The sequence below is a fragment of the Trachypithecus francoisi genome, unplaced genomic scaffold (genome assembly GCF_009764315.1).
Source record: "Trachypithecus francoisi isolate TF-2019V2 unplaced genomic scaffold, Tfra_2.0 Lachesis_group3, whole genome shotgun sequence".
NCBI lineage: Eukaryota > Metazoa > Chordata > Mammalia > Primates > Cercopithecidae > Trachypithecus > Trachypithecus francoisi.
Window position 1 is genome coordinate 133,662,537 of NW_022681468.1, and position 27,510 is coordinate 133,690,046.

At 40.9% G+C, this 27,510-nt stretch overlaps 1 protein-coding gene across 5 annotated transcripts in view; it reads left to right on the forward strand.

The window, feature by feature from the left end:
• The first annotated feature begins 4,123 nt into the window (after positions 1 to 4,123).
• Positions 4,124 to 27,510, forward strand: part of RFX7 (regulatory factor X7) — a 176,677-nt gene continuing 153,290 nt past the window's right edge. For 3 of the 5 annotated variants that reach the window (XM_033190030.1, XM_033190027.1, XM_033190024.1), the window contains exon 1: positions 4,417 to 4,605. In XM_033190030.1, coding sequence (XP_033045921.1) covers positions 4,445 to 4,605 — 161 coding nt within the window. In that variant the 5' untranslated portion in view covers positions 4,417 to 4,444. Of the gene's footprint in view, positions 4,266 to 4,416; positions 4,606 to 27,510 lie in introns of those variants that run through there. The other 2 variants (XM_033190025.1, XM_033190026.1) reach the window with 2 other exon arrangements.

The window sequence follows — 27,510 nt, forward strand, 5'->3', positions numbered from 1 at the left end:
CTTAACCAGCATGTACCAATAATGAAACCGATCTTCAGGCCTTCTTTTGACAGAACAATCCTAACTATAATGCAAAGTAACATTTTGTAAAATGGGTTTTTGTCTCCCTCTCCTTCTTTTCCCTCCCCTATACTCATTTAGGATCTGATCACAGAGTCAACACCGGGCTATGCATGATTCCCTCAGCAAACAGTACCCTTTCATGGCTTCACACCAGTGCTCATGTTACTTCCTTTACCTGAAATCATCTTCCCTCTGTTGCTCTGCCTATTCAAATCCTATTCATCCAACGAGACCCAATTACAATGCCAGCCATGATGCCTTCTCCAGTTCTTCTACCCTGAGCAAGACCAATCCCTCCCTCCATTATGACTCCACAACACTAGTGGATATGTTTATATTTTATAACTCATCATCTTATATATGTTAATATGTTGCTCTACTCCACAAGACGTAAACTACTTCAAGTTGGGGCCAGGTCTTATTTATTCATATTTCCTGTGCCTAATACTGCTATATATCAGGCATGATAAATGTATATACTATAGTCTGGACAGTATAAAATGTTTACAGTTTCATAAAGGAGACAAGGTTTACAGACATAAGAGAGCAAGACAGTATAAGAGATTGGGCTAGGAAAATGAGGGTTAGGTAACTACTAAATTCCACAAATATTTATTCAATAGCCAGGAGTCAGGAATTATGTCCCGGGACTACTAGGATAAATAAAATGGTCATTTCCTTTGAGGTGCTCACAATCCATCTTGTAGATACTCTTTAAACGTGGACAACACTTCCCTGGCTTACCTATCACTTTACATGTTGTTCCTTACAGCAACCCTGTGATGTACATCATTATTTTCATTTTTATGGAGATGGAAACAAAGGGTTTGAATTCCCAGGTCTTCTGACTCCAAGGCCAGGTTTTTCTACCACACTATATCAGTGTTCCTCAAAACTTTCCTCTGGTGTACACTTTCCCAGTAGAGAATAAATGTAGGCTCCTCAGGGTTGGGATATACTTGTGTGTTATCTTAAAAAGTCATGCTTACTACAATATCTTACCTTACTTACCAGAGAATCAAAACCATGCTCAGAGGAAATGAGCCACATTGATTCTGGGTCCTTGAGGGTCCTCAGGACAGGGTTTCACAATCAGAGGAGTCCCAATATGAGAAGCACATGGCTACACTCCTGCCTTTATTTAGGGTCCCTGGGTTTGGCTTGAGTCCACACCCAAAATTTTGGGTAACTTCATCAGATTTCTTAATGTCATAATTTTATTCAGTCTTCTCTGAATACTTGAACAAAACACTCACAGATGTTAAGTGAGTAGTGAGGGCTGACCCTTTCCTCCCTGAAAGGATATCTCACTCTAGCAATAAGGGCTCAGTCTGATACTCTCTGCCACCCCTCCCCCATTGCTGGTCTTCAACTCCCTGTGGGTCCGGAAAAGGCTTACCACCACACTCCGGTCAGCACCGCCGCTAGAGGGCAGCCCGTGGCTGCAGCTTCGTGAGCCCTCTACTGGCTGCTGGGGTGACCTGGCTCTTTTATGGAACCCATTAAAAACTCTCAGAAGTTGCACTTGGGAAGCCAGCCTGTGTGACACCCGGTAGCGAACTTTTTATAAAACTTCTTGGTTCTCAGCTTCCTTTTCTTAAGGCCTTTGGCAGGCCTCAGATACGTTACCCCCTTGATGAGTCTCCCACTTCCTAAGGATCTCCCCCTCCCGGGGTGTTGCAACTTGGAGTCATCATTCTCTCTTGGCAAGGCAAAAAATTAGAATCTTGGGGAACTTGGCAACTTTCCTCAACGTGATATAGGGCATACACACACACACACGTATATATATACCTACAATTCAAGAATTTTCAGCGTTAATTCCAGTTTCAGCATAGCTTGCAAGCTCTGGAATTAAACTTCCAGGACTCAAATTTTGGCTCCTGCATTTACTATTTGGGTAATTTTAAGAATGTTAATTAACCTAAGCTTCCATTTCATCTGTAACAGCGGGAGAATAATAATACCTACATCATACACTTTTGGGGAGGAATAACTATGATAATGTATGGAAAGTGCTAGTCTGGCACATAAAGTGTTCAACAAACATTAGCTATTTTTATTCTTTAAAGCTTCTGTCTAGTGCACACCATGTCTATCAATTTGGTCCAGAAAAATACTGTCTTCACACACCCACATGAAGATATGTATGCAAAATGAATTTCATAAACCACCTATAGTTTCCTAAAGTGGCTAAGCTAATAGAGACCTCAGAATATGGAAAAGGGGGCTCATTTGTGTGATGCAATTCGTGCAATGGGTAGTTGAAGCATAGTGTAATCCAAGAGGCCACGGTGGGGGTTGGGGGGCGCTGTGTTTCGCACACAGGTGTTCTTTCTCCCCGCAGCCCCACCCTCACCCCTCACCTCGTGCAAGCATTCAGTGTGAGTCTGCGCCTTGAGTCTGTGGGCCAGGACAGAGGGCACAGTGGACAAAAGCAACAGGATTTCAGGTCAAGGCAGGGAACTGAGAACTCAAAGGCCCGGCAACCCAAGCCAATCAGATTCACCATCCACTAGGAGTCTAAAAGGTGGCAAAGCCTCACAGCCCAAAGTCCACGCACAGCAGGAAAGTGGCCAGAGGATCTGACAGATAGAAACCTGATAGAGACTCTATCAGAAAAGTTAAAGCTGAAGGGCTCATAACATCCACGGGCCCAAAGAAAGGTCAGTGTGAGCTGAACAGCTGTTCCATTTGGTGCCAGAGGCCTTGGTTGTTGTCTTCTACATCCAGGCAGCCTCCCTGATCAGCCCCACCTAGAAAAGCCAATTCTTCTGCTCTTAAAGGAGACTGACTTATTTGTAGCAAAGCTATCATTTAGGTATGAATGGGAAGGGGGGGAACGGTGCGGAGTCTGCCGGGGGAGGGCGGGTGTTCAACGGGCTCCAAAGGAAGGAGCTCGTGGCTGAAGCCTGAGCCTCCATGTTGTCAGTACTACATGCGTTTCTTTCAGAGGCAGACAGGGGCCTTGGCTGCAGGGACCCTGACAAGCCGCGACTTGAGCTATGCTTTAGAGCCTGGGTTGAATTGGGAGCGGTATAAAGGAGGAGGGAGGGCATGCCTGGAAAGGGGGTGGGATGGGGTGGGGAGGTGGAGGGGAACAGCATGAGCAAAGGCACGAAGGAAGAATGAATCTGCTGCGCGTTGAGGATGGCATAGAGACTTCCCTGATTGGAGCCGGGAGTTCTTGCAGGGGGATGGAGGCCGTTATGATTGGATAGCTAAAGTGGGGCCAGATTTGGAGGGCTTTGAATGCCCGACCGAGGAGCACTGAACCCAGCTCCTGACTCGCGATTTCCGTTCAAAACCGAATTACCTAAAGGGTGGTTAATTCCAACGTGTGTTCTTCTTTGGGGGCTTCGGAAAAGTCAGTTTATCGTCCTACCTGCTTCAGTTCTCTTCATTTACTCAGGGAGGAAGTAATCCTCACATGTGCAGGGGAGGGAGGATAATGATTTCACTTGCTTTGAAGCTGCCTCCCCCGTCCCAAATCCCACTTCCACGCCAAATATTATTAAATTTGGTTTCTCCTCCTCCTCACGCAAGTTCTCTTTCTCTCGCCAGCACCTCCCCCACGTTTTCCTGCTCTCCACCAGTCGAGCCCGACTCCTCCCGGCCCCCAGCGGCGCGCTTCCCGGGCCCGCTGGCCCGCGCCGCCCTCCGCGCCGTGCACCCCCCTCCCTGCCCGTCGCGCCCGCTGCCCGCACACCCTGGTCCACGCCCCCCCGGCGGAGCGGTAGGTGTTGTGCGGTCTGCGCCGGGCCGCAGTGCGGCTGCGCGCACTGTGCTGCCTCCGGGGCTGGCAGGGCAGCGGCGGCCGCGGCGGCGGCGGGGCCGGGAGCGAGCGGTGGCGGCGGCGACGTGGGGAGTGGCGTGGAGCGGAGCCTGGGGCTGCAGCAGCGCGGGGACCCCGGAGTAGAAAGCCCCGGGGACAAGGAAGGAAGGCCCGGCCGCCAAATCCCTGAGCAAACGTTCTTCTTGGATTTTGGGGGGAGCCTGCCCCCCCTACTTCGTCTTCAAACGCCCCCAACTCACCCCCCACAGCCCCGGCCGCTGACGGGAGGAGGCGGCGGCGGCAGCGGGGGGCTGAGGGGCGCCGCCATGCCTCTCCCGCGGTGAAGCGCCCCGGCCGTGAGGAGCCGCTGGTCTCCCCGGTGATGTCCCCCAGGCGGCAGGCGAAAGCGACTCACTCGAGCCCTGGGGTAAAGGCCTAGCTTATCCAGCTTCCTTCCTCCTCTTCCTCCTCTTCCTCCTCCTCTTTCCCTCTCCCTCCCCCTCCTTCTCCTCCTCTCCCCCCCTTCGTCCTCCCCTCCCGGTCTCTTCCCTCACCCTTCCCCGCGCCCCCATCTTTCCCTCGCTCCCTCCCACCCCTCCAGCAGCGATGGCAGAGGAACAACAACAGCCGCCACCACAGCAGCCTGATGCCCATCAGCAGCTTCCCCCCAGCGCCCCCAACTCGGGGGTGGCCCTGCCAGCCCTTGTGCCCGGGCTGCCAGGGACAGAGGCCAGCGCGCTGCAACACAAGATCAAGAACTCCATCTGGTAAGAGGATCCTCCATCGCTGGGGTGAAAAAGCCCAGGCACATTTCTGCTGCAAAGTGGGTGGGGGGCGGCGGGCGGAGGAGGAGGTTGATGCTTTCATTGAATGTAGCTTTCCCCTAGTCGGGTACACATTTGTAGGACCTCTGGAGGTGTGGGGACTTTGCATCAATCAGCCCCTGTCTCCTTAACTAAAAAATGCTTTTACCCCCTCCTCAATGGTGAGTGCAGATAAACAAGTTTTTTGGTTTTATTTTTTCACTCATTGTAACAGAAATATGGGTCGAAATTAAGTCATATTGCATGATGGTGGCATGAATTTGAAACTGGAGAATGTGAAATGTGTTTACTCCTTTTTGCAGCCGTAGAAGGAGGAAGAAGTGTATTGTGAATTTTCACCAAACAGATACCCAAACATATTGTGCGTAAGAATATTGATATGCAGCACAAGACCTAATGTGTCTCTTCCTTTTCAGTTGGGTTAGCTGCTGTTTCTGAATGTTTTTGCCTCCTTTATTCTAATATTAAATTTCTTTTTCAGGGAATTTATTCTTTGCATTGATTGTGAAGAAAGTGCTTCTTTAGTATAAAATATTTTAAGATGGTAGTTTACAACAAAGTGTGTTTTTTTTTTTTTTTTTTGCTTAAAACATAGGGAATTAAATGTCTTGCCATTTGTGTGTCTTTTTAAAAGAAATCATTGATGGAATATCTTTCGCTATTTTACTTTCTCGTATGAAAATTTACAATATTTCAGCATTAGATTAAACTCCTCAAGACTAGTGGGAATCTTTTAATAATTAAATACACCGAGTTAAGTCCATCCACTGTTAGAGCCATTGCAATATTCTTTGAACATGAACTTGCATTGTTTTGTAGGATTTTTCATTAACTGCCTTTTTTTTTTAAAGTGCAGCAATATTTTTTAAATGGAAAGTAATATTTGGAATTTGGCCTAAAAGATGGATTTTAATAGAAGTATAAAAAGAGAATTTCATATGGTATTTTTAAAAGCCTTGATTTTGAAAATGGAAATGAAATCTTTGCAGGGCCATCATTGAATATGAGTACTAAAATATCAAAACTCATTTTCTCATTTTGAAAACATATCGTAAAGCAACTGGCATTGCATGTACAGTATTTACACATTTTTAAAGTGATACTTTTTAAATACAAGATTAAGGTTAGTTATATAGTAATTTTCATTATTTTCTTGGCATGCATCCATGCCGTCATGATGCTGATATGAAGTAGGTCAGTGCAGGCTTTAATAGTTTCATCAACAGTAGTTGGCAGTTGAATATCTTGCTTTCAGTTTTAATTTTAAAATGAAGTTTAAATATTTTAAAGGAGTATTTTTTTGGCTTTGACAGTAGTCATATTGTGGCAACTTGAAAATAGGTCTGATAAATATGATTGGGGTGTGTGTGTGTGAGAGAGACAGAAAGCAGTCTTTATTCTTCAATGGATACTCTCACCCCCTTTTTAAAGCTATAATTTAAGAGATGGTGAATATCTTGCTTACCATCAAGGTTTTCACAAAACCAGTGTTTGTTTGTTTTTTAACCTCTAGTAACGTGATGTAATTTTGTGTTTCTGAAGTCATCATTAAATTGAATTAAACACTTTGATTTTTACATTCAGATGTGGCATATCCAAATTAATGGACTAAAATATTTTAAGAGAGACAAATTTTAAAAGTTGATTTAGTAATGTATATTTTAATTTCTTATGAGAACAAGAGGGGAAAGGAGTCTTCACTTTATAGTTTTAAAATGAGTTGTAGAGGCAACTGAGTGAAATGTTTGAATAATGATGACAGTCGAGTGCACTTTTTGGTAAATAATGTGTAAATTTAATTATTCTTTGATATTTGCGTATCCATTACAGCCGAACTGCTCTGACTTTAACATGAGAAAAACTTCTGAAGTAGAGTGCACTCCAGTTTTTGGTGCTTACTCTCAAAAAATAATGGGCAACAAACACGTGAATCCCAAAATATGAAATTTTGTATTTTTGTTTTAATATTGTAATGGTATACTTACTAGCATCTAATGTTCAACTTTAGAAATCCTATTTGCAAAAATGATTTTTATATACTTAAAATTTCAGAATAAACATTTGTAGAGAGTAAACAAGATTAGTGAATATATTTAATAGTCTCATACCCCCTGCTCCACAAGAATGGATTTATATTATTCATCAAGTGACTATAAAAATAAAGATATCAAAAGTGAAAACTCCTTTACTACCATATTCTCCTAAGAAATAGTATATATGTATTAAATTTAAATAATTTTAATAGATGATTGCAGTTATTTAGATATTTCACATTTTTGAGGCAATAATATTATTTTACAAATTATTCTATCACCTAATAATATTCTGAGAGACTAACAGTTTTGTACTACTTCCTGAATCATCCTTTGGTACCATTAATGAGAATTTTAAATTACTCTCAAAAGAAATGTGACATTTAAAAATTATCAAATGGGTTTTGCATTTGGTTTATCATAGTTTCTAAATTACTGGGCTTGCATATCACAAACAAGTCTGTACTTGTCCTCCTACTCTAGAAATATAAATATAGTATGTGATGTAGGCCTTTGACTGGACAATGAGTTATTTATCAGTTCATAATTAATTTATTCTGTTTATTAAACTAAAATACTGTTTGATAAAGGTACGCCCATTGAAATATCAGGCATTAAATGAGTCTGGAAAAAAAGCATTCAAAGTTGATTGGAAACTATTTCTTAAGAGCTGGAAATATATTTTAAAGGTAATTATAGAAAATAAATTGGTACAAAATTGACACTGTTATGTTTCTATAACATGATTATGAATACCTTCAACTGAAGTCTAGGTTAACAAGCTTGCATGTTTCTTATTCTTACTCCATAGACAAAAGGTCCAAATCTACTCACTAGGAAGGAGATTTGTTAGTAGGCATGTGTTTTAGTACTGAATATGGTGTAAGGTTATTTGTATTTTCTAAAAAGTAGAATTCCAAAATAAGCTATTTGTTGTTTAAAAAAATAAAAAACTAGTAACCCATGTATTTTTACCTAAAACAAGGCCACAACCCAACCTAACTGCAAACTTCTTTTAGCTTAAATTGCACCCCTCTTTGGTTACCTCAAAAAAAAAAAAAAAAGGAAAGAAAGAAATACCAAAGCAAGTTTTCCCTTCCTTTTATCTCTCAGTGTCTTCCTAGTTTAGTGAAAAATTTTTAGTGTAAGCAGCAATAAACAAATTTAGTAAGTCCTTTTATTTACCTTCTTAAGGCAGTTTTACTTGAAACCCTGATAGAATAAAATTGCTATGGAAAAAATAGGATTGAGATGGTTTCTGCCTGTTTGTGAATTGAGATCATACCTACATGAGTGGGAGTGAATAACATGCATGCAGTGAGGCTGTAACATAGATACAGGTTGATCATCCCTAATCCAAAATCCCCCAAAATTCAAAATGCTCCAAAATCTGAAACACTCCAAAATCCCAAACGTTTTTAGTGCCACAAGTGAAAAATTCCACACCTGACTTCATTGTATCATGCACAAAATTATTGAAAATATTGTATAGGCCAGGTGCGGTGGCTCACGCCTGTAATCCCAGTACTCTGGGAGGCCAAGGTGGGCAGATCACCTGAGGTCGGGAGTTCAAGACCAGCCTGGCCATAGTGAAACCCCGTCTCTACTAAAATTACAGAAAATTAGCTAGGGGTGGTGGTGTGCACCTATAATCCCAGCTACTTGGGAAACTGAGGCAGGAGACTCACTTGAACCCAGGAGGCTGAGATTGCTGTGAGCCGAGATCACGCCATTGCACTCCAGTCTGGGCAACAAGAATGAAACTCCGTAAAAAAAAAAATTGTATAAAAATTCAGGTTATGTGTATAAGGTGTATATGAAACATAAATGAATTTCATGTTTAGACTTGGATTACATCCCTAAGATACTCATTACGCATATGCAAATATTCCGAAATCCAAAATAATAAATTGGAAGCACACTGGACGCGGTGGCTCACGCCTGTAATCCCAACATTTTAGGAGGTCAAGGTGGGTGGATTGCCTGAGCTCAGGAGTTTGCAATGAGCCTGGGCAACATGGTGAAACACCGTCTTCACTAAAATACAAAAAATTAGCCAGGTGTGGCATTGTGCGCCTGTAGTCCCAGCCACTTGGGAGGCTGAGGCAGGAGAATCCCTTGAACCCAGGAGGTGGAGGTTGCAGTGAGCCGAGATCGTGCCACTGCACTCCAGCTTGGGCAACAGGGCGAGACTACGGTTCAAAATAAAAAAGTAAAAATAATAAATAAATAAACAAATCGGAAGCACATATGATCCCAGGCATTTCAGATAAGAGATAGTTAGCTTGTATTAAACTCGTACCTGAAAATTCAAAAGAAATCCTGATGTTTTATTTTAGAAAATATTCCAATACTGCACATACTCAAATTCAGGGATTCTTAAAAGAATTTGTTATCAATTACTGTTTTTATTTCTGTAACTTTATTTGCAGGTGAGACCTCATAAACCTCTTCTTAAAACGGTCATATAAGATCTGTCGTTTTACCCACTTTATGGAAAGAGACAAACAGTGACAGAAGACCTATAAGATTCCACTGATTCCTTATTAGACCCTAGAAAAAATGCTGGGATCAGAGTTCCTTATCTGTATTCAATCCTGTAAAGCATATATACTTCTGTATCTGCTATATTTTAGGCTTAAAATTATAATAAAAGTAGAATTATATATGTGATCTATTTTGGATGTTCTCTGAATTCTAGTTAAAACCAAAATTGAACAATTTTGTTTTACTTTCTTATGATGATGACAATCAACATCTAGATATTAAGTGATTAATCTCGTTTCCATCCTAGTTACAGGGAGCTAAGTTTGGTGATCCAAAAGGTTTACATAGTGATGCCATATTAGTGCTGATTTTCAGTCCCACATCCTAGAATGCAGTGGTTCAGTTTTATTCTTGGTTTTTGAATCAGGTGGTTTATTAACTCTGGCGAGAAATACTGTTCCCTCAACTCTGGCGAGAAATACTGTTCCCTCAACTATAGTGGGAAACGTACTATAAATTCATAACTTTAGAGTTTAAGTGGAAGTCTGTGATTTTCATTTTGCTTTAAAAATAGAGACTGACTAGCACATCAGCTGGCTTCCATATATTTTTGATTAGTAGGTTGACTTGTACCTACCCTGAATTTAGCCTGTCTTCAATACCAAGCACACAAAAGGCTTAGAATGCAGTTTGCATATCCGTATTGAGCCTAGCTGTGTCCCAACACGGTTTCTGGTTCCAGGAGAAAGGCAATTCCTTGCTCTCCTATGATTTGAAACTGATAAAATTGTCTTCCCTGTTGACAAAAGTTAATTGCAAGTTAAGCAGTTTCAAGCCTGTTGATTTTCTTGTTTAGGTTGGGTAGCAGATATGTACGTGTGTAAATAATTGACCAATTTGCTCTCTCCATTGAAAGGTGTCTTGAATGATGGCATGTGCAGGACTGATTTGATTTATGTCTCACTGTAAATTTTTGGTATTATTTGGGGAAAATGAGCTTCATAGTGGTAGAAAAGACAGAAGTGTCTTGTTATGAAAGATGGATTAAGAATTATGTTGCATTACTTTTTCCATTAGAAAATAATATTGCATGCTAAAATTGTACAAATGAAAATTAAAATAAGCCTTATCATTTACTTATATTTGAGGACTTTAAGAACAGTTTGTAAGTACTCAAATGAGTATCTGCTATATACAAAGTGTTATGCCAGAGACTGGCATTTGAGGAATGCCCATTCACTTGTAATATTAACCTTGTAAAATTGACCTAAGCAAAAATATGCAATAAAACTTCTCTTTTATTCAGCTAGGGGACCAGGAAAAGAAGTGACAAGTGTCAAGATATGCATTGTGGAAAAAGTAGACCTTAGTTTCCTCACTTACAAAATGAGAGATTTATACTAAGTGACCTTGAAGGTTCCTGAGTTTCAAACTCTGTTACTGAATCAATATTGACAACAATAATAAAACCGTAAGCACAGTGAAAGACTAATATAATTAATTTATCGTAGGCAATCAACAGAACATTTTCATTGGATGAATTATTAGGATTTGTCAGTGTTCCCTTGGGTGTTAACTGAGGAGGACTTGCTTATTGCTACCTCATGCAAGGGTTCTGTTATGTGAGATTACTGTGCAAATCTTTATTGAGCATATATTACATTTAAAGTAGTTAAGAGCTGTTTATTGTGCAAAAGTAAGGCTATGCAGTAATTCTGGTTGTTGGGGAGTTTACTAACTGCTGGTTGAGAGATTGTAGTAGGGAGGCTGTTTGTGTGCTGCTTTTGTTTTGTCTTCTTTATAAAGAGATGCTCAATGTTTAACCTTATCCCATAATAGTAATGTAATATTTTAAGGTAGTGAATGTCATATTGTAAATTCAGTTATATAAATAAGAAAAGTATGTACTCTTTTCAGAATAATTTAGTGCAGCATTGAGCTTCACAGCTGTTCCTCTTCATCTAGGATAGACATTTTAATAAGTAATCGTGACAGAATGTTCTTTGTAAATTATAAGGAACATGTTAGTAAGATGGTTATTCCACATCTCTGAGCAAAGTAGACCACTCTTGTCCAGTGCCTCCTATTCTACCATTCTCTTTCTGTTTAGTCTTCTAGTTGCTTTCTCTTCTGCTTTCTGGAGGGTTCTAAGTTCAAGTTAAAAGATGAGCAGCATGGGCCAACAGGAGGAAGAATCTTCCTGCCTTGGGTAGGATAATAAAATAAGGAACAATAAGCACTAAGTCCTTAACGCACTTAGTTGCTGACTATGAGATTAAGATATTCGGCACTCAGCCCACATAAATAAAAACCTTAAAACATGATTTTTCTTTTTTTGCGACTGTAGATAAGCATTTACTTTTTCTATTTCACGAACTAGATACCTCTTATTTATGACAAAATAGAAACATGAGGTTTGATTAATTATGTACAACCTCTGTATCAGGCATCTATTACTGTAGCTCATATATATGTATATATGTGTGTGTGTGTGTGTATACATATATATAAGTTGTGTGGGAGGTGAAGTTTTCTATTTCCTCGTAACTGAGCACAAATTGAAAAATGCTGATATTCCTTGCTATTTGAGTCTTGTTTTTTTTTCCTGAGTGCAGAGAGTGAAAGGTCAGAAAGTGACAGATTCCAATCTGTTATGTCTTGGATTTTTGGAAGGCATGACTCCACATGGTACACAGTACCGTGTCTTCCAAATAGCCTTATCTAAAATAAAAAAATAAATTATCTGAACCCATTTGTTGTCTAAATTTGGATAGCAAGGGTTTAGATAGCAAAGGATACCTTTACACCCATTCCAACACAGGATTAGCAAATTGATTTGAACTTGCATGCAAACTCTGATTGATTAGTGATATTTCTAGCAAGGGCATAGGAATAAGAAGTAATGATACACATGCCCTGTAATTGCCACCCTTTGTCTTTCTGAAGTCAGTAATTTTTAGAATTTGAGCTCTCTTATAGATGAAGCATTAAAACAATGGCTGTCTTGGGGAGGGATAGTCACTAGGACTAGTGTCTTTCCATTTAGGATGCCTAATTTTAAGGTATAAACCAAGCATGGAGAGCACTTGGGTTTGTGTGTTTTTCTGTTTTTCTGTGGCTTTTCTGTTTTGAGCTCCTGTATTGCCAAGTAGCTACAAGATGAGAACAGGGCACTTTGGGAGGCGGAGATGGGTGGATCACGAGATCAGGAGATCAAGACTATCCTGGCTAACATGGTGAAACCCCGTCTCTACTAAAAATATAAAAAATTAGCCAGTCACGGTGGTGGGGCCTGTAGTCCCAGCTACTCAGGAGGCTGAGGCAGGAGAATCGCTTGAACCTGGGAAGCAGAGGCTGCAGTGAGCCAGGATTGTGCCACTGCACTCCAGCCTGGGTGACAGAGTGAGACTCCATCTCAAATAAAAAAGAAAAAATGAGAACAGGGAATTACTATATGAAGTGGCTGCTTCAATTTGCACTATCCATAACCCTTTTTCTTTGCTTCCATTATCTTATTTCTCTGCTTATGTATGTGCTGGTCTGGTCCTATTTCCTGCTACCTTAAGAATGTTGTTTCTGCTGATATAAATGTCTAACTTTAAGATCCAGTTCGTGAAGCGTGTCTCACGAACCTCTCCTCAACTCCCACGGAAACAATGATCTAAGTTGTGTAATTTAATATTTTTCAGTAGTTTAGACTGGCCTTACCTAAGATGAGTCCATTTTAGTGAGTTTTTACTGAATTTAAATGAAACACTCTCATTTTCTAATAGGTAAAGTTGATAGGAATTTGTAGATCGAATATATCTGAAACAAAGTGATCGCTTGCAGAATCAGTAGTTTACAATATGACAGTAAAATATGTTATTTCTATATGGCAACACCAAGAACTTACCATTGTTTTTGCAGTGTGTGTAAATTTAAAAATGTAATTGGATGAGTGTCACTTCAGTGACATCTTGCTTGGAGTAAAGTTGGTGCTTCTGGGAACCTGGGAAATGTATTCCAACAGGATGCTTTAGTTAATGTAAGTGAATCACTTCCATAATTTGGTTGCAGTCATTAGATCTATTAATAAGATATATCAAAGCAATCTATGATCAAAATTTAACTGTCAGATTATTAAATGCATGTCCTTTTTTCTGAAGCAGGAGCTACTAGCAAGCAGCATTTTAGGCAGATTCTACATGTACAGGTTTTTAAGAAGTCAGAAGGTCAAAGATAAATTTTGAATTTATAGAATCATGTAGTCAGGGAAAACTGAATTCAATATACATTTATTTTAATGACTGTCACATACAAGGCATAAATAGGCTAAAAAAGAATAAGACATTATTCTTACCACTTTAAAACATTCACCCTCTTGTGTGGTAGACTCATCAATTAAATTTATCAAAAGTAAATTTTGTTAAATGCAGTAACGGTGTATAAGCAGTGGTATAAACAAATACAGAATTAGGTGAGGGAGAGACTCAACGAGGACATAATATTTTTACTGGCAAAATTCAAGATAGTGGCCTTAATGAAAAATCAACGGATGGGCTATAAATCCACACTTAACAGTATACTTACTTGGTCATTGTTATTCTCACTAGCAGAAATTAGATTCAGAGTTGATGACGACAGTGAGCTTTACCACTAATGTGAATAAATAGAGGAAAATAGCTTGGGAGAAAATGTGCTTGACTAAGGAATAGAATTTCCACCAACTAATCACAATCCTCTTATATTAAGCTGTGATCTACAAATAGAAGAAAGAATATTAAGTAATAGTAGTGAAGAAAAGGATGTGAGCTGGGTGGGAACTGGGGCAGAGTACCATAGTACAGATTGTCACAACCAATGTCACCTTAAACTTGGCCTTTCACAACAACCTTTCTTCTATGCCTTAGGGCCTTGCCACCTCAAATGGCTTTCATTTACTGTCATTTCATTTACTCATTTCATTACTCATTTCAGTTACTCTAATTCTTTTGATAGTAGATATTCCTTCTTTCCCTCAGTCTGGCAGCATCGGTTTCATCTTTTATTTTTCTCTCATCCTTGTGTCCAGTATTTTAACAAGTTTCTCAGTTTGCAGTGTAGCTTAAATTTCTCCTTGTCTTCCTGTTTCCACTGCTGATACGGTTTGGCTGTGTCCCCACCCAAATCTCATCTTGAATTGTAGCTCCCATAATTCCCACGTTTTGTGAGAGGGATCTGGTGGGAGATAATTGAATCTTGGGGTCAGTTTCCCCCATACTGTTCTCATGGTGGTGAATACATCTAATGAGATGTGATGGTTTTATAAAGGGAAACCTCTTTCACTTAGCTCTCTCATTCTCTCTTTTCTGCTGCCATGTAAGATGTGCCTTTCACCTTCCACCGTGATTGTGAGGCCTCCCTCCCCCAATTGTGAGGCCTCCCCAGCCACATGGAACACAAGTCCATTAAACCTCTTTTTCCTTATAATTTACCCAGTCTCAGGTGTGTCTTCATCAACAATGTGAAAATGGATTAATACAGTAAATTGGTACCAGTAGAGTGGGGCACTGCTGTACAGATACCCAAAAATATGGAAGTGACTTTGGAACTGGGTGACAGGCAGAGACTGTAACAGTTTGGAGAGCTCGGAGAGCTCAGAAGAAGATAGGATAATGTGAGAAAGCTTGGAACTTTCTAGAGACTTGCTGAATGGCTTTGACCAAAATGCTGATAATAATATGGACAGTGAAATCCAGGCTGAGGTGGTCTCTGATGGAGATGAACCTGTCGGGAACTGGACTCTTGCTATGCTTTAGCAAAGAGACTGGTGGCCTTTTGCCCCTGCCCTAGAGATTTGTGGAACTTTTAACTTGGGGGAGATTATTTAGGGTATCTGGCAGAAGCAATTTCTATGCAGCAGAGTGTTCAAGGGGTGACTTGGGTGCTGTTAAAAGCATTCAGTTTTAAAAGAGAAACAGCATAAAAGTTCAGAAAATTTGCAGCCTGACAATGCAATAGAAAAGAAAAACCCATTTTCTGAGGAGAAGTTCAAGCCTGCTGTAGAAATTTGCATAAGTAATGAGGAACCAAATGTTAATCACCAAGACAATGGGGAAAATGTGTCGATGGCATGTCAGAGGTCCTCACAGCAGCCCCTTCCATCATAGGCCCAGAGGCCTAGGAGGAAAAAATGGTTTCATGGGCCAGTCCCAGGGTCTCCCTGCTCTTTGCAACCTAGGGACTTGGTGCTCTGCATCCCAGCCTCTCCAGCCATGGCTAAAAGGGGAAATCTTTACCTAGATTTCAGAGGATGTATGGAAACACCTTGATGTCCAGACAGAAGTTTGCTGCAGAGGTGGGGCCCTCATGGAACCTCTGCTAGGGCAGTGCAGAATGGAAATCTGAGGTTGAAGCCCCTACACAGAGTCCCCACTGGGGCACTGCCTAGCAGAGCTGTGAGAAAAAGGCCACCATTCTCCAGACCCCAGAATGGTAGATCCACCAATGACTTGGCACCATGCACCTGGAAAAGCTGCAGACACTAAACACCAGCCCGTGAAAGCCACCAAGAGAGGCTGTATCCTGCAAAACGACAGGGGCAGAGCTGTCCATGGGAACCCACCTCTTGCATCAGAGTGACCTGGATGTGAGACATGGAGTCAAAGGAGATCATTTTGGAGCTAAGATTTGACTGCCCCACTGGATTTCAGACTTAATATGGGGACTAGCTCCTTCGTTTGAACAATTTCTCCCATTTGGAATGGGTGTATTTTTCCAGTGCCTGTACCCCATTGTATCTAGGAAGTAACTAGCTTTTTGATTTTACAGGCTCATAGGTGGAAGGGATTTGCCTTGTCTTGGGTAAGATTTTGGACTAGGGACTTTTGAGTTAATGCTGAAATGAGTTAAGACTTTGAGGGACTGTTGGGAAGGCATATTTGGTTTTGAAATGTGAGGACATGAGATTTTGGGTGGGAGGGCAGGGTGGAATGGTATGGTTTGGCTGTGTCCCCACCCAAATCTTATCTTAACTTTAGCTTCCATAATTCCTACATGTTGTGGGAGGGACTTGGTGGTTGATAATTGAATCATGGGGCGATTTCCCCCATACTGTTCTCGTGATAGTGAGTAAGTCTCACAAGATCTAATGGTTTTATAAGGAGAAACCCCTTTCACTTGACTCTCATCTTCTGTTGTCTGCCCCCATGTAAAGTAAGCCTTTCACCTTCCGCCATGATTGTAAAGCCTCCCCAGCTATGTGGAGCTGTTGAGTCCATTAAACTTCTTTTTCTTTATAAATTACCGAGTCTCAGGTATGTCTTTAACAGCAGCATGAAAATGGACTAATACGACTGCCAAGACCATAATTCAGTACTCCACCATCTCATTCCTGGGTTATTGCAGCAGCAACATAGCTGTTCTGTGCCCTTGTCCTTTTTCCCCACTGCACTATGCTGTATATTGCAGTCAAAATAAGCCTTCTTGCTATTTACCAGCATTCAACATCCACTTCAGTCCCTCAGACATCTCACTGTTTGCCTTATATTTTGTGATCCTACTTTCATTCCTGCTTTACTTCTTTTTTACATAATTTCTTTGTCTCCAGACCCTATTTAATTATATCTTTTTTGGGTTTTTTGTTTTGTTTTGTTTTGTTTGTTTTTTTGTTTTTTTTGAGACGGAGTCTTGCTCTGTTGTCAAGGCTGGAGTGCAGTGGCATGATCTCAGCTCACTGCAAGCACCACCTCCCAGGTTCGTGCCATTCTCCCGCCTCAGACTCCTGAATAGCTGGGACTACAGGCTCCCACCACCATGCCCGGCTAATTTTGTTTTTGTATTTTTAGTAGAGATGGGGTTCCACCATGTTAGCCAGGATGGTCTCGATCTCCTGACCTCGTGATCTGCCTGCCTTGGCCTCCCAAAATGCTGGGATTTGAGCCACCACACCCGGCCATTTAATTACATCTTAACCATTTTAACCATTTTTGAAGCCACAGTTCAAGTACTATGAAACATTCCTTAGCTACTGTGGTGCACATTGACCTTTCCTTGACTTCATAGTGTGTAGTGAGTTCTGTACAATTTAGCACTTAATCACTCTTAATTTTTTTCCAGTGCTGTTCTAATAAGCTATTTGAAGGTGGGGACAACAACTTTCACATCTTTTTATTTTTCACCTAGTAGTAGGTACTAGTGAATATGTTTTTCTGTTTATTGCATTCTTAAGAGGCACTTTTATTTTTTCTACATATTATTTCTGTGTTTGATAACATAATGTAATTTTCTCTCAAAACAAGATATTAAACTGATGGTGCATTTTACAGAATAAAGGACTTACAGCAATTGATAATTACGTTTGTGAAACTGAAGTAATCATTTATTGAGAGTTTCAGTTTTCCCAGTCCCATATCTTTCACTATATACCTAGATTTAAAAATAACGTATGTTCTAAATGAAAGCCATTGTGTCCTTCATCTTAAAACCACTGAGCAGATGACTACTACATGGTTTAGTAACCTTTCATGACTGAGTAGTTAGGGTTTTATGGACCGATTAGTTATTCTGTATTCCAGGCTAGTTCCCAAGAGATAAACTTGGAATTTTAAAGACCCCTTAACATTGAATTGGAGAAGGCTTCTTTAAGTTTGGTCCTAGCAGAGGGTTTGAGCTAATTTTTTTTAGGAGACAAAACCCAAGGCTAAGGTAACTTGTTTGAGTTACGGCCAAAGCCTGAAGGTGACAAAGGAAACCTGTCGGTGAGGGCAGATGAGGAAGGAGGTAGATTTATTTGGGAAGTATGGGAGGAATAGGACTGAAGTGTTTCAAATTCATACAAGTGGCTACCTAAGCTACAGATACAGAGCTTTCCTTCCTTCCTTTCTGCGTCGGGGCAGGGGTCCAAAGTGCTGGGAATACAGGCGAGGAGTCATATTCTTAAAAACAAAACAAGCACTTTGGGAGGCCAAGGTGGGTGGATCACAAGGTCAGGAGATTGAGCCCATCCTGGCTAACACGGTGAAACCCCGTCTCTACTAAAAATACAAAAAATTAACTGGGCGTGGTGGCAGGCGCCTGTAATCCCAGCTAGTGGGAGGCTGAGGCAGGAGAATGGCATGAACCCGGGAGGCAGAGCTTGCAGTGAGCCGAGATCACGCCACTGCACTCTAGCCTGGACGACAGAGCGAGACTCCGACTCAAACAAAGCAAAACAAAACAACAATTAGGCCAAAGTCTCATGTCTCAAAGTTATAGTATGGTAGTCCCCCATTATCTGCAGTTTCACTTTCTGAAGTTTCAGTTACTTGCAGTCAACCACAGACCAAAAATATTAAATGGAAAATACCAGAAAAAAATTTTTGTAAGTTTTAAATTGCTCCCTAGTCTGAGTAGTGTAATGAAATCTTGTGCCATCCTGCTCCATCCTGCCCCTCAGTCACTTGGTAGTCATCACACTTAGGGGTAATGGTAGTGCTATGCTCAAGTAACCCTTATTTTACTATGTAATTATTACAATTACTTATTGTACTATTTATATTATTAGTTATAATCATTATTGTTTATCTCTTACTATGCCTAATTTATAAATTAAGCTTTATTATAGGTATATATAGGAAAAAATATAGTATATATAGGGTTCTGTACCATCTGTGGTTTCAGGTATCTGCTGGGCGTCCTGGAAGGTATCCCTCGAGAATGAGGGGGGGACTACTGTATTCTGAGTCATTCTTAAGTCCTCCAAGGTGGAATTCATAATTCCATAATTTCGATGTTTTTGAATATAATTCTGCTAAAACCTCATTTTTAAATTTTAGAGTATTTTAAGTTTACACTTTTCCTCTAAACTGAAATCTTTAGTCTAAGTAATTGTGTATTAAATGAACTGATGAAAAAATTTAAACACGGCCGGGCGCGGTGGCTCAAGCCTGTAATCCCAGCACTTTGGGAGGCCGAGATGGGTGGATCATGAGGTCAGGAGATCGAGACCATCCTGGCTAACATGGGGAAACCCTGTCTTTACTAAAAAATACAAAAAACGGCCGGTCGCGGTGGCTCAAGCCTGTAATCCCAGCACTTCGGGAGGTCGAGACGGACGGATCACGAGGTCAGGAGATCGAGACCATCCTGGCTAACACGGTGAAACCCCGTCTCTACTTAAAAAAATACAAAAAGTAGCCGGGCGAGGTGGCCGGCGCCTGCAGTCCCAGCTCCTCGGGAGGCTGAGGCAGGAGAATGGCGTAAACCCGGGAGGCGGAGCTTGCAGTGAGCTGAGATCCGGCCACTGCACTCCATCCAGTCCGGGCGACAGAGCGAGACTCCGCCTCAAAAAAAAAAAAAAAAAATACAAAAAACTAGCCAGGCGAGGTGGTGGGCACCTGTAGTCCCAGCTACACGGGAGGCTGAGGCAGGAGAATGGCGTAAACCCGGGAGGCAGAGCTTGCAGTGAGCTGAGATCCGGCCATTGCACTCCAGCCTGGGCGACAGAGCGAGACTCTGTCTCAAAAAAAAAAATTTAAACACATGGTGTTTAGTCATCATTATCTTCTTTATTCTTTTTTTTTTTTTTTTTTTTTACTTTAAGGTCTAGGGTACAAGTGCATAACGTGCAGGTTTGTTACATATGTATACTTATGCCATGTTGGTGTGCTGCACCCATCAACTCGTCAGCACTCATCAATTCATCATTTATATCATGTATAACTCCCCAATGCAATCCCTCCCTCCTCCCCCCTCCCCATGATAGGCCCCGGTGTGTGATGTTCCCCTTCCCGAGTCCAAGTGATCTCATTGTTCAGTTCCCACCTATGAGTGAGAACATGCGGTGTTTGGTCTTCTCTTCTTGTGATAGTTTGCTAAGAATGATGGTTTCCAGCTGCATCCATGTCCCTACAAAGGACACAAACTCATCCTTTTTGATGGCTGCATAGTATTCCATGGTGTATATATGCCACATTTTCTTAATCCAGTCTGTCACAGATGGACATTTGGGTTGATTCCAAGTCTTTGTTATTGTGAATAGTGCCGCAATAAACATACGTGTGCATGTGTCTTTGTAGTAGAGTAATTTATAACCCTTTGGGTATATACCCAGTAGTGGGGTGGCTGGGTCATATGGTACATCTAGTTCTAGATCCTTGAGGAATCGCCATACTGATTTCCATAATGGTTGAACTAGTTTACAATCCCACCAACAGTGTAAAAGTGTTCCTATTTCTCCACATCCTCTCCAACACCTGTTGTTTCCTGACTTCGTAATGATTGCCATTCTAACTGGTGTGAGATGGTGTCTCATTGTGGTTTTGATTTGCATTTCTCTGATGGCGAGTGATGATGAGCATTTTTTCATGTGTCTGTTGGCTGTATAGATGTCTTCTTTTGAGAAATGTCTGTTCATATCCTTTCCCCACTTTTTGATGGAGTTGTTTTTTTCTTGTATATTTGTTTGAGTTCTTTGTAGATTCTGGATATTAGCCCTTTGTCAGATGAGTAGGTTGCAAAAATTTTCTCCCATTCTGTAGGTTGCCTGTTCACTCTGATGGTAGTTTCTTTTGCTGTGCAAAAGCTCTTTAGTTTAATGAGATCCCATGTGTCAATTTTGGCTTTTGCTGCCGTTGCTTTTGGTGTTTTAGACATGAAGTCCTTGCCCATGCCTATGTCCTGAATGGTACTACCTAGATTTTCTTCTAGGGTTTTGATGGTATTAGGTCTAACATTAAGTCTCTAATCCATCTTGAATTAATTTTCGTATAAGGGGTAAGGAAAGGATCCAGTTTCAGCTTTCTACTTGTGGCTAGCCAATTTTCCCAGCACCACTTATTAAATGGGGAATCCTTTCCCCATTTCTTGTTTCTCTCAGGTTTGTCAAAGATCAGATGGCTGTAGATGTGTGGTATTATTTCTGAGGACTCTGTTCTGTTCCATTGGTCTATATCTCTGTTGTGGTACCAGTACCATGCTGTTTTGGTTACTGTAGCCTTGTAGTATAGTTTGAAGTCAGGTAGTGTGACACCTCCAGCTTTGTCCTTTTGACTTAGGATTGTCTTGGCAATGCGGGCTCTTTTTTGGTTCCATATGAACTTTAAAGCAGTTTTTTCCAATTCTGTGAAGAAAGTCATTGGTAGCTTGAAGGGGATGGCATTGAATCTATAAATAACCTTGGGCAGTATGGCCATTTTCCCGATATTGATTCTTCCTATCCATGAGCATGGTATATTCTTCCATTTGTTTGTGTCCTCTTTGATTTCACTGAGCAGTGGTTTGTAGTTCTCCTTGAAGAGGTCCTTTACATCTCTTGTAAGCTGGATTCCTAGGTATTTTATTCTCTTTGAAGCAATTGTGAATGGAAGTTCATTCCTGATTTGGCTCTCTGCTTGTCTGTTACTGGTGTATAAGAATGCTTGTGATTTTTGCACATTAATTTTGTATCCTGAGACTTTGCTGAAGTTGCTTATCAGCTTAAGGAGATTTTGGGCTGAGACAATGGGGTTTTCTAAATATACAATCATGTCATCTGCAAACAGGGACAATTTGACTTCTTCTTTTCCTAACTGGATACCCTTGATTTCTTTCTCTTGCCTGATTGCCCTAGCCAGAACTTCCAACACGATGTTGAATAGGAGTGGTGAGAGAGGGCATCCCTGTCTTGTGCCAGTTTTCAAAGGGAATTTTTCCAGTTTTTGCCCATTCAGTATGATATTAGCTGTGGGTTTGTCATAAATAGCCCTTATTATTTTGAGGTACGTTCCATCAATACCGAATTTATTGAGTGTTTTTAGCATAAAGGGCTGTTGAATTTTGTCAAAAGCCTTTTCTGCATCTATTGAGATAATCATGTGGTTCTTGTCTTTGGTTCTGTTTATATGCTGGATTACGTTGATTGATTTGCGAATGTTGAACCAGCCTTGCATCCCAGGGATGAAGCCCACTTGATCATGGTGGATAAGCTTTTTGATGTGCTGCTGAATCTGGTTTGCCAGTATTTTATTGAGGATTTTTGCATTGATCTTCATCAGGGATATTGGTCTAAAATTCTCTTTTTTTGTTGTGTCTCTGCCAGGCTTTGGTATCAGGATGATGTTGGCCTCATAAAAAGAGTTAGGGAGGATTCCCTCTTTTTCTATTGATTGGAATAGTTTCAGAAGGAATGGTACCAGCTCCTCCTTGTACTTCTGGTAGAATTCAGCTGTGAATCCATCTGGTCCTGGACTTTTTTTGGTGGGTAGGCTATTAATTGTTGCCTCAATTTCAGAGCCTGCTATTGGTCTATTCAGGGATTCAACTTCTTCCTGGTTTAGTCTTGGAGAGTGTAAGTGTCCAGGAAATTATCCATTTCTTCTAGATTTTCTAGTTGATTTGCGTAGAGGCATTTATAGTATTCTCTGATGGTTGTTTGTATATCTGTGGGGTTGGTGGTGATATCCCCTTTATCAGTTTTTATTGCGTCTATTTGATTCCTCTCTCTTTTCTTCTTTATTAGTCTTGCTAGCGGTCTGTCAATTTTGTTGATCTTTTCAAAAAACCAACTCCTGGATTCATTGATTTTTTGGAGGGTTTTTTGTGTCTCTATCTCCTTCAGTTCTGCTCTGATCTTAGTTATTTCTTGCCTTCTGCTAGCTTTTGAATGTGTTTGCTCTTGCCTCTCTAGTTCTTTTAATTGTGATGTTAGAGTGTCAATTTTAGATCTTTCCTGCTTTCTCTTGTGGGCATTCAGTGCTATAAATTTCCCTCTACACACTGCTTTAAATGTGTCCCAGAGATTCTGGTATGTTGTATCTTTGTTCTCATTGGTTTCAAAGAACATCTTTATTTCTGCTTTCATTTCGTTATGTACCCAGTAGTCCTTCAGGAGCAGGTTGTTCAGTTTCCATGTAGTTGAGCGGTTTTGATTGAGTTCTTAGTCCTGAGTTCTAGTTTGATTGCACTGTTGTCTGAGAGACAGTTTGTTATAATTTCTGTTCTTTGACATTTGCTGAGGAGTGCTTTACTTCCAATTATGTGGTCAATTTTGGAATAAGTGCGATGTGGTGCTGAGAAGAATGTATATTCTGTTGATTTGGGGTGGAGAGTTCTATAGATGTCTATTAGGTCCGCTTGATGCAGAGATGAGTTCAATTCCTGGATATCCTTGTTAACTTTCTGTCTCGTTGATCTGTCTAATGTTGACAGTGGAGTGTTGAGTCTCCCATTATTATTGTATGGGAGTCTAAGTCTCTTTGTAGGTCTCTAAGGACTTGCTTTATGAATCTGGGTGCTCCTGTATTGGGTGCATATATATTTAGGAGAGTTAGCTCTTCCTGTTGAATTGATCCCTTTACCATTATGTAATGGCCTTCTTCGTCTCTTTTGATCTTTGATGGTTTAAAGTCTGTTTTATCAGAGACTAGGATTGCAACCCCTGCTTTTTTTTGTTCTCCATTTGCTTGGTAGATCTTCCTCCATCCCTTTATTTTGAGCCTATGTATGTCTCTGCATGTGAGATGGGTCTCCTGAATACAGCAGACTGATAGGTCTTGACTCTTTATCCAGTTTGCCAGCCTGTGTCCTTTAATTGGAGCATTTAGTCCATTTACATTTAAGGTTAATATTGTTATGTGTGAACTTGATCCTGTCATTATGATATTAACTGGTTATTTTGCTCGTTAGTTGATGCATTTTCTTCCTAGCCTCGATGGTCTTTACATTTTGGCATGTTTTTGCAATGGCTCGTACCGGTTGTTCCTTTCCATGTTTAGGGCTTCCTTCAGGGTCTCTTGTAAGGCAGGCCTGGTGGTGACAAAATCTCTAAGCATTTGCTTATCTGTAAAGGATTTTATTTCTCCTTCACTGATGAAGCTTAGTTTGGCTGGATATGAAATTCTGGGTTGAAAATTCTTTTCTTTAAGAACGTTGAATATTGGCCCCCACTCTCTTCTGGCTTGTAGAGTTTCTGCCGAGAGGTCTGCTGTTATTCTGATGGGCTTCCCTTTGTGGGTAACCCGACCTTTCTCTCTGGCTGCCCTTAAGATTTTTTCCTTCATTTCAACTTTGGTGAATCTGGCAATTATGTGTCTTGGAGTTGCTCTTCTGGAGGAGTATCTTTGTGGCGTTCTCTGTATTTCCTGAATTTGAATGTTGGCCTGCCCTACTAGGTTGGGGAAGTTCTCCTGGATGATATCCTGAAGAGTGTTTTCCAACTTGGTTCCATTTTCCCCCTCACTTTCAGGCACCCCAATCAGACGTAGATTTGGTCTTTTTACATAATCCCATACTTCTTGCAGGCTTTGTTCATTTCTTTTTCTTCTTTTTTCTTTTGGTTTCTCTTCTCGCTTCATTTCATTCATTTGATCCTCAATCGCTGATACTCTTTCTTCCAGTTGATGGAGTCGGTTACTGAAGCTTGTGCATTTGTCACGTATTTCTCGTGTCATGGTTTTCATCTCTGTCATTTCGTTTATGATCTTCTCTGCATTAATTATTCTAGCTATCAATTCTTCCACTCTTTTTTCAAGATTTTTAGTTTCTTTGCGCTGGGTACGTAATTCCTCCTTTAGCTCTGAGAAGTTTGATGGACTGAAGCCTTCTTCTCTCATCTCGTCAAAGTCATTCTCTGACCAGCTTTGATCCGTTGCTGGCGATGGGCTGCGCTCCTTTGCAGGGGGAGATGCGCTCTTATTTTTTGAATTTCCAGCTTTTCTGCCCTGCTTCTTCCCCATCTTTGTGGTTTTATCTGTCTCTGGTCTTTGATGATGATGACGTACTGATGGGGTTTTGGTATAGGTGTCCTTCCTGTTTGATAGTTTTCCGTCTGACAGTCAGAAGGACTGTCTGTTGGTCTGTTGGAGATTGCTTGAGGTCCACTCCAGACCCTGTTTGCCTGGGTATCAGCATCAGAGGTTGCCGAAGATAGAATATTGCTGAACAGCGAGTGTACCTGTCTGATTCTTCCTTTGGAAGTTTCCTCTCAGGGGTGACTCCACCCTGTGAGGTGTGGGGTGTCAGACTGCCCCTAGTGGGGGATGTCTCCCAGCTAGGCTACTCAGGGGTCAGGGACCCACCTGAGCAGGCAGTCTGTCCGTTCTGGGATCTCAACCTCCGCGTTGGGAGATCCGCGGCTCTCCCCAAAGCTGTCAGACAGAGTCGTTGGCCTCTGCACCGGCCCCCGCTGCTTCCCCTATTGGACTTCAGCTGTGGGCTGTCCCCAGAGGTGGAGTCTACAGAGACAGGCAGGCTTCCTTGAGCTGCTGTGAGCTCCACCCAGTTCGAGCTTCCCAGCGGCTTTGTTTACCTACTTAAGCCTCAGCAATGGTGGGCGCCCCTCCCCCAGCCTCGCTGCTGCCTTGCGGATAGATCTCCGCAGACTGCTGAGTTAGCAGTGAGGGAGGCTCCGTGGGCGTGGGACCCTCCCGGCCAGGTGTGGGATATATTCTCCTGGTGTGCCTGTTTCCTTAAAGCGCAGTATTGGGGTGGGAGTTAGGCGATTTTCCAGGTGTTGTGTGTCTCAGTTCCCCTGGCTAGGAAAACGGATTTCCTTCCCCCTTGCGCTTCCAGGTGAGGCGATGCCTCGCCCTGCTTCAGCTCTGGCTGGTCAGGCTGCAGCAGCTGACCAGCACCAATTGTCTGGCACTCCCTAGTGAGATGACCCCAGTACCTCAGTTGAAAATGCAGAAATCACCGGTCTTCTGTGTCGCTCGCGCTGGGAGTTGGAGACTGGAGCTGTTCCTATTCGGCCATCTTGCTCCGCCCCCCCCTTCTTTATTCTTTGGAGCAGTTAGTGTCTTAATCATAGTTATTTTAAGTTCCCAGTCTGAAAATTCCAAAATCTGTAATATCTGAGTCTGGTTCTGATGCTTGGTTTGCTTCTTCAGTTGAATGAAAAAGATGGAACATAGTTCCATAGTTCATAGTTCTTAGAATATCCAAGAACTGTGGGACAATTACAAAAGGTATAACATAAGAATAATGGGAATATCAGAAGTAGAAGAAAGAAAGGAACAGAAGAAATATTTGAAGTAATAATAACTTAAGAATTTCCCAGAATTAATGACGTACACCAAATTCAGGAAGCTCAGAGGACACCAAGCATGGTAAATACCAAAAAAAAAAAAAAAAAAAAAAGTCTAAGCATATTTTACTCAACCTGTAGAAAATTAGAGAAAATCTTGAAAGAAGCCAGAGAGAAAAAAACCACTTTACCTACAGAGGAATAAAGATGAGAATTATATCAGATTTGAACTGAGAAAACACGCAACCTAGAAGAAAGTGGAGTGAAATATTGGTGTTGAAGAAAAAGTAAAACCACCAAGCTAGAATTTTGTATCTGGCAAAATTACTCTTCAAAAGTGAAAAAGAAATAATGACTTTCTCAGAGAAACAAAATTGGAATTTGTCACGGGTAGACCTGCCTTGCATAAAATGTGAGGAGGTCTTCAGAGAGATGGAAAATATTGATAAAGGTCAGAAATTTGTATCTATATAAAGGAAGAGTGAGAAATAAATGAAAATAAAATAACATCTTTTATTTTTCTTATATTTGCTTGATCTAATAGATAACAGTTCAAAATAGTAATGGAGTAGTCATTGAGTATGGCTCATGGATAAGCGAAATGAATGACAACAGTGTCATTCACTGCTGGGATGAAGGAGTTGAGGATACTCTAAGGCACTTGCACTAACCGTGAAGCAGTATAGTGTTATTTAAAAGTGGACTTCGATTAGTCATAAAGGTATATTGCAAACTCTAGAGCAACCAATAAAATTTTTTTTAATAAAGGAAGTGTACTTGATTGCTAAGAGACTTTAGAATATGGAATCATGTAAAATGCTCAAATTCAGAATGGAAGACAAAAGAGAAATGGAAACAGCATGGGCAATGAATAGTAAAAAGCTAAAGTTATGGTCCATATCAATTCAATTATCTCAGTTATCATTTCAAGTGTGGATGTTTTAAAATAACACCAATTAAAAAGAGTGGATAAAAAACAAGACTCAACTATATGTTGTCTACAAGTTTATCCTTTACAGTAACCAATTTCATTTTATCATTTAGTAACCAATTACTTGTAACATGTTTCATGAATGTGTTGTAACACTGAAGTTGAGAACCTGTGCAAAATACTAAAAGCCAGTGGCAAAGTGCTTAAATTACAGAGGTAAAGAGGAAGTGGCCATATTTGGTGCCCAGTGTTAACGTATAAACCACTTAGTTTCTTCTACTTAGAATTAATTTAAGTGCTCATGTAATTATTGAGCACTTCTTATGTGGATTCTAATTTTTTATAAAATAGCTTGATTGAGATAATTTACATACCAAAGAATTTTTCCTATATTAAATAGATTTGAGGAACCTCCCAACAGAAAGCAAGCTCCTTTTTGTTCTTTGATGGTTGAC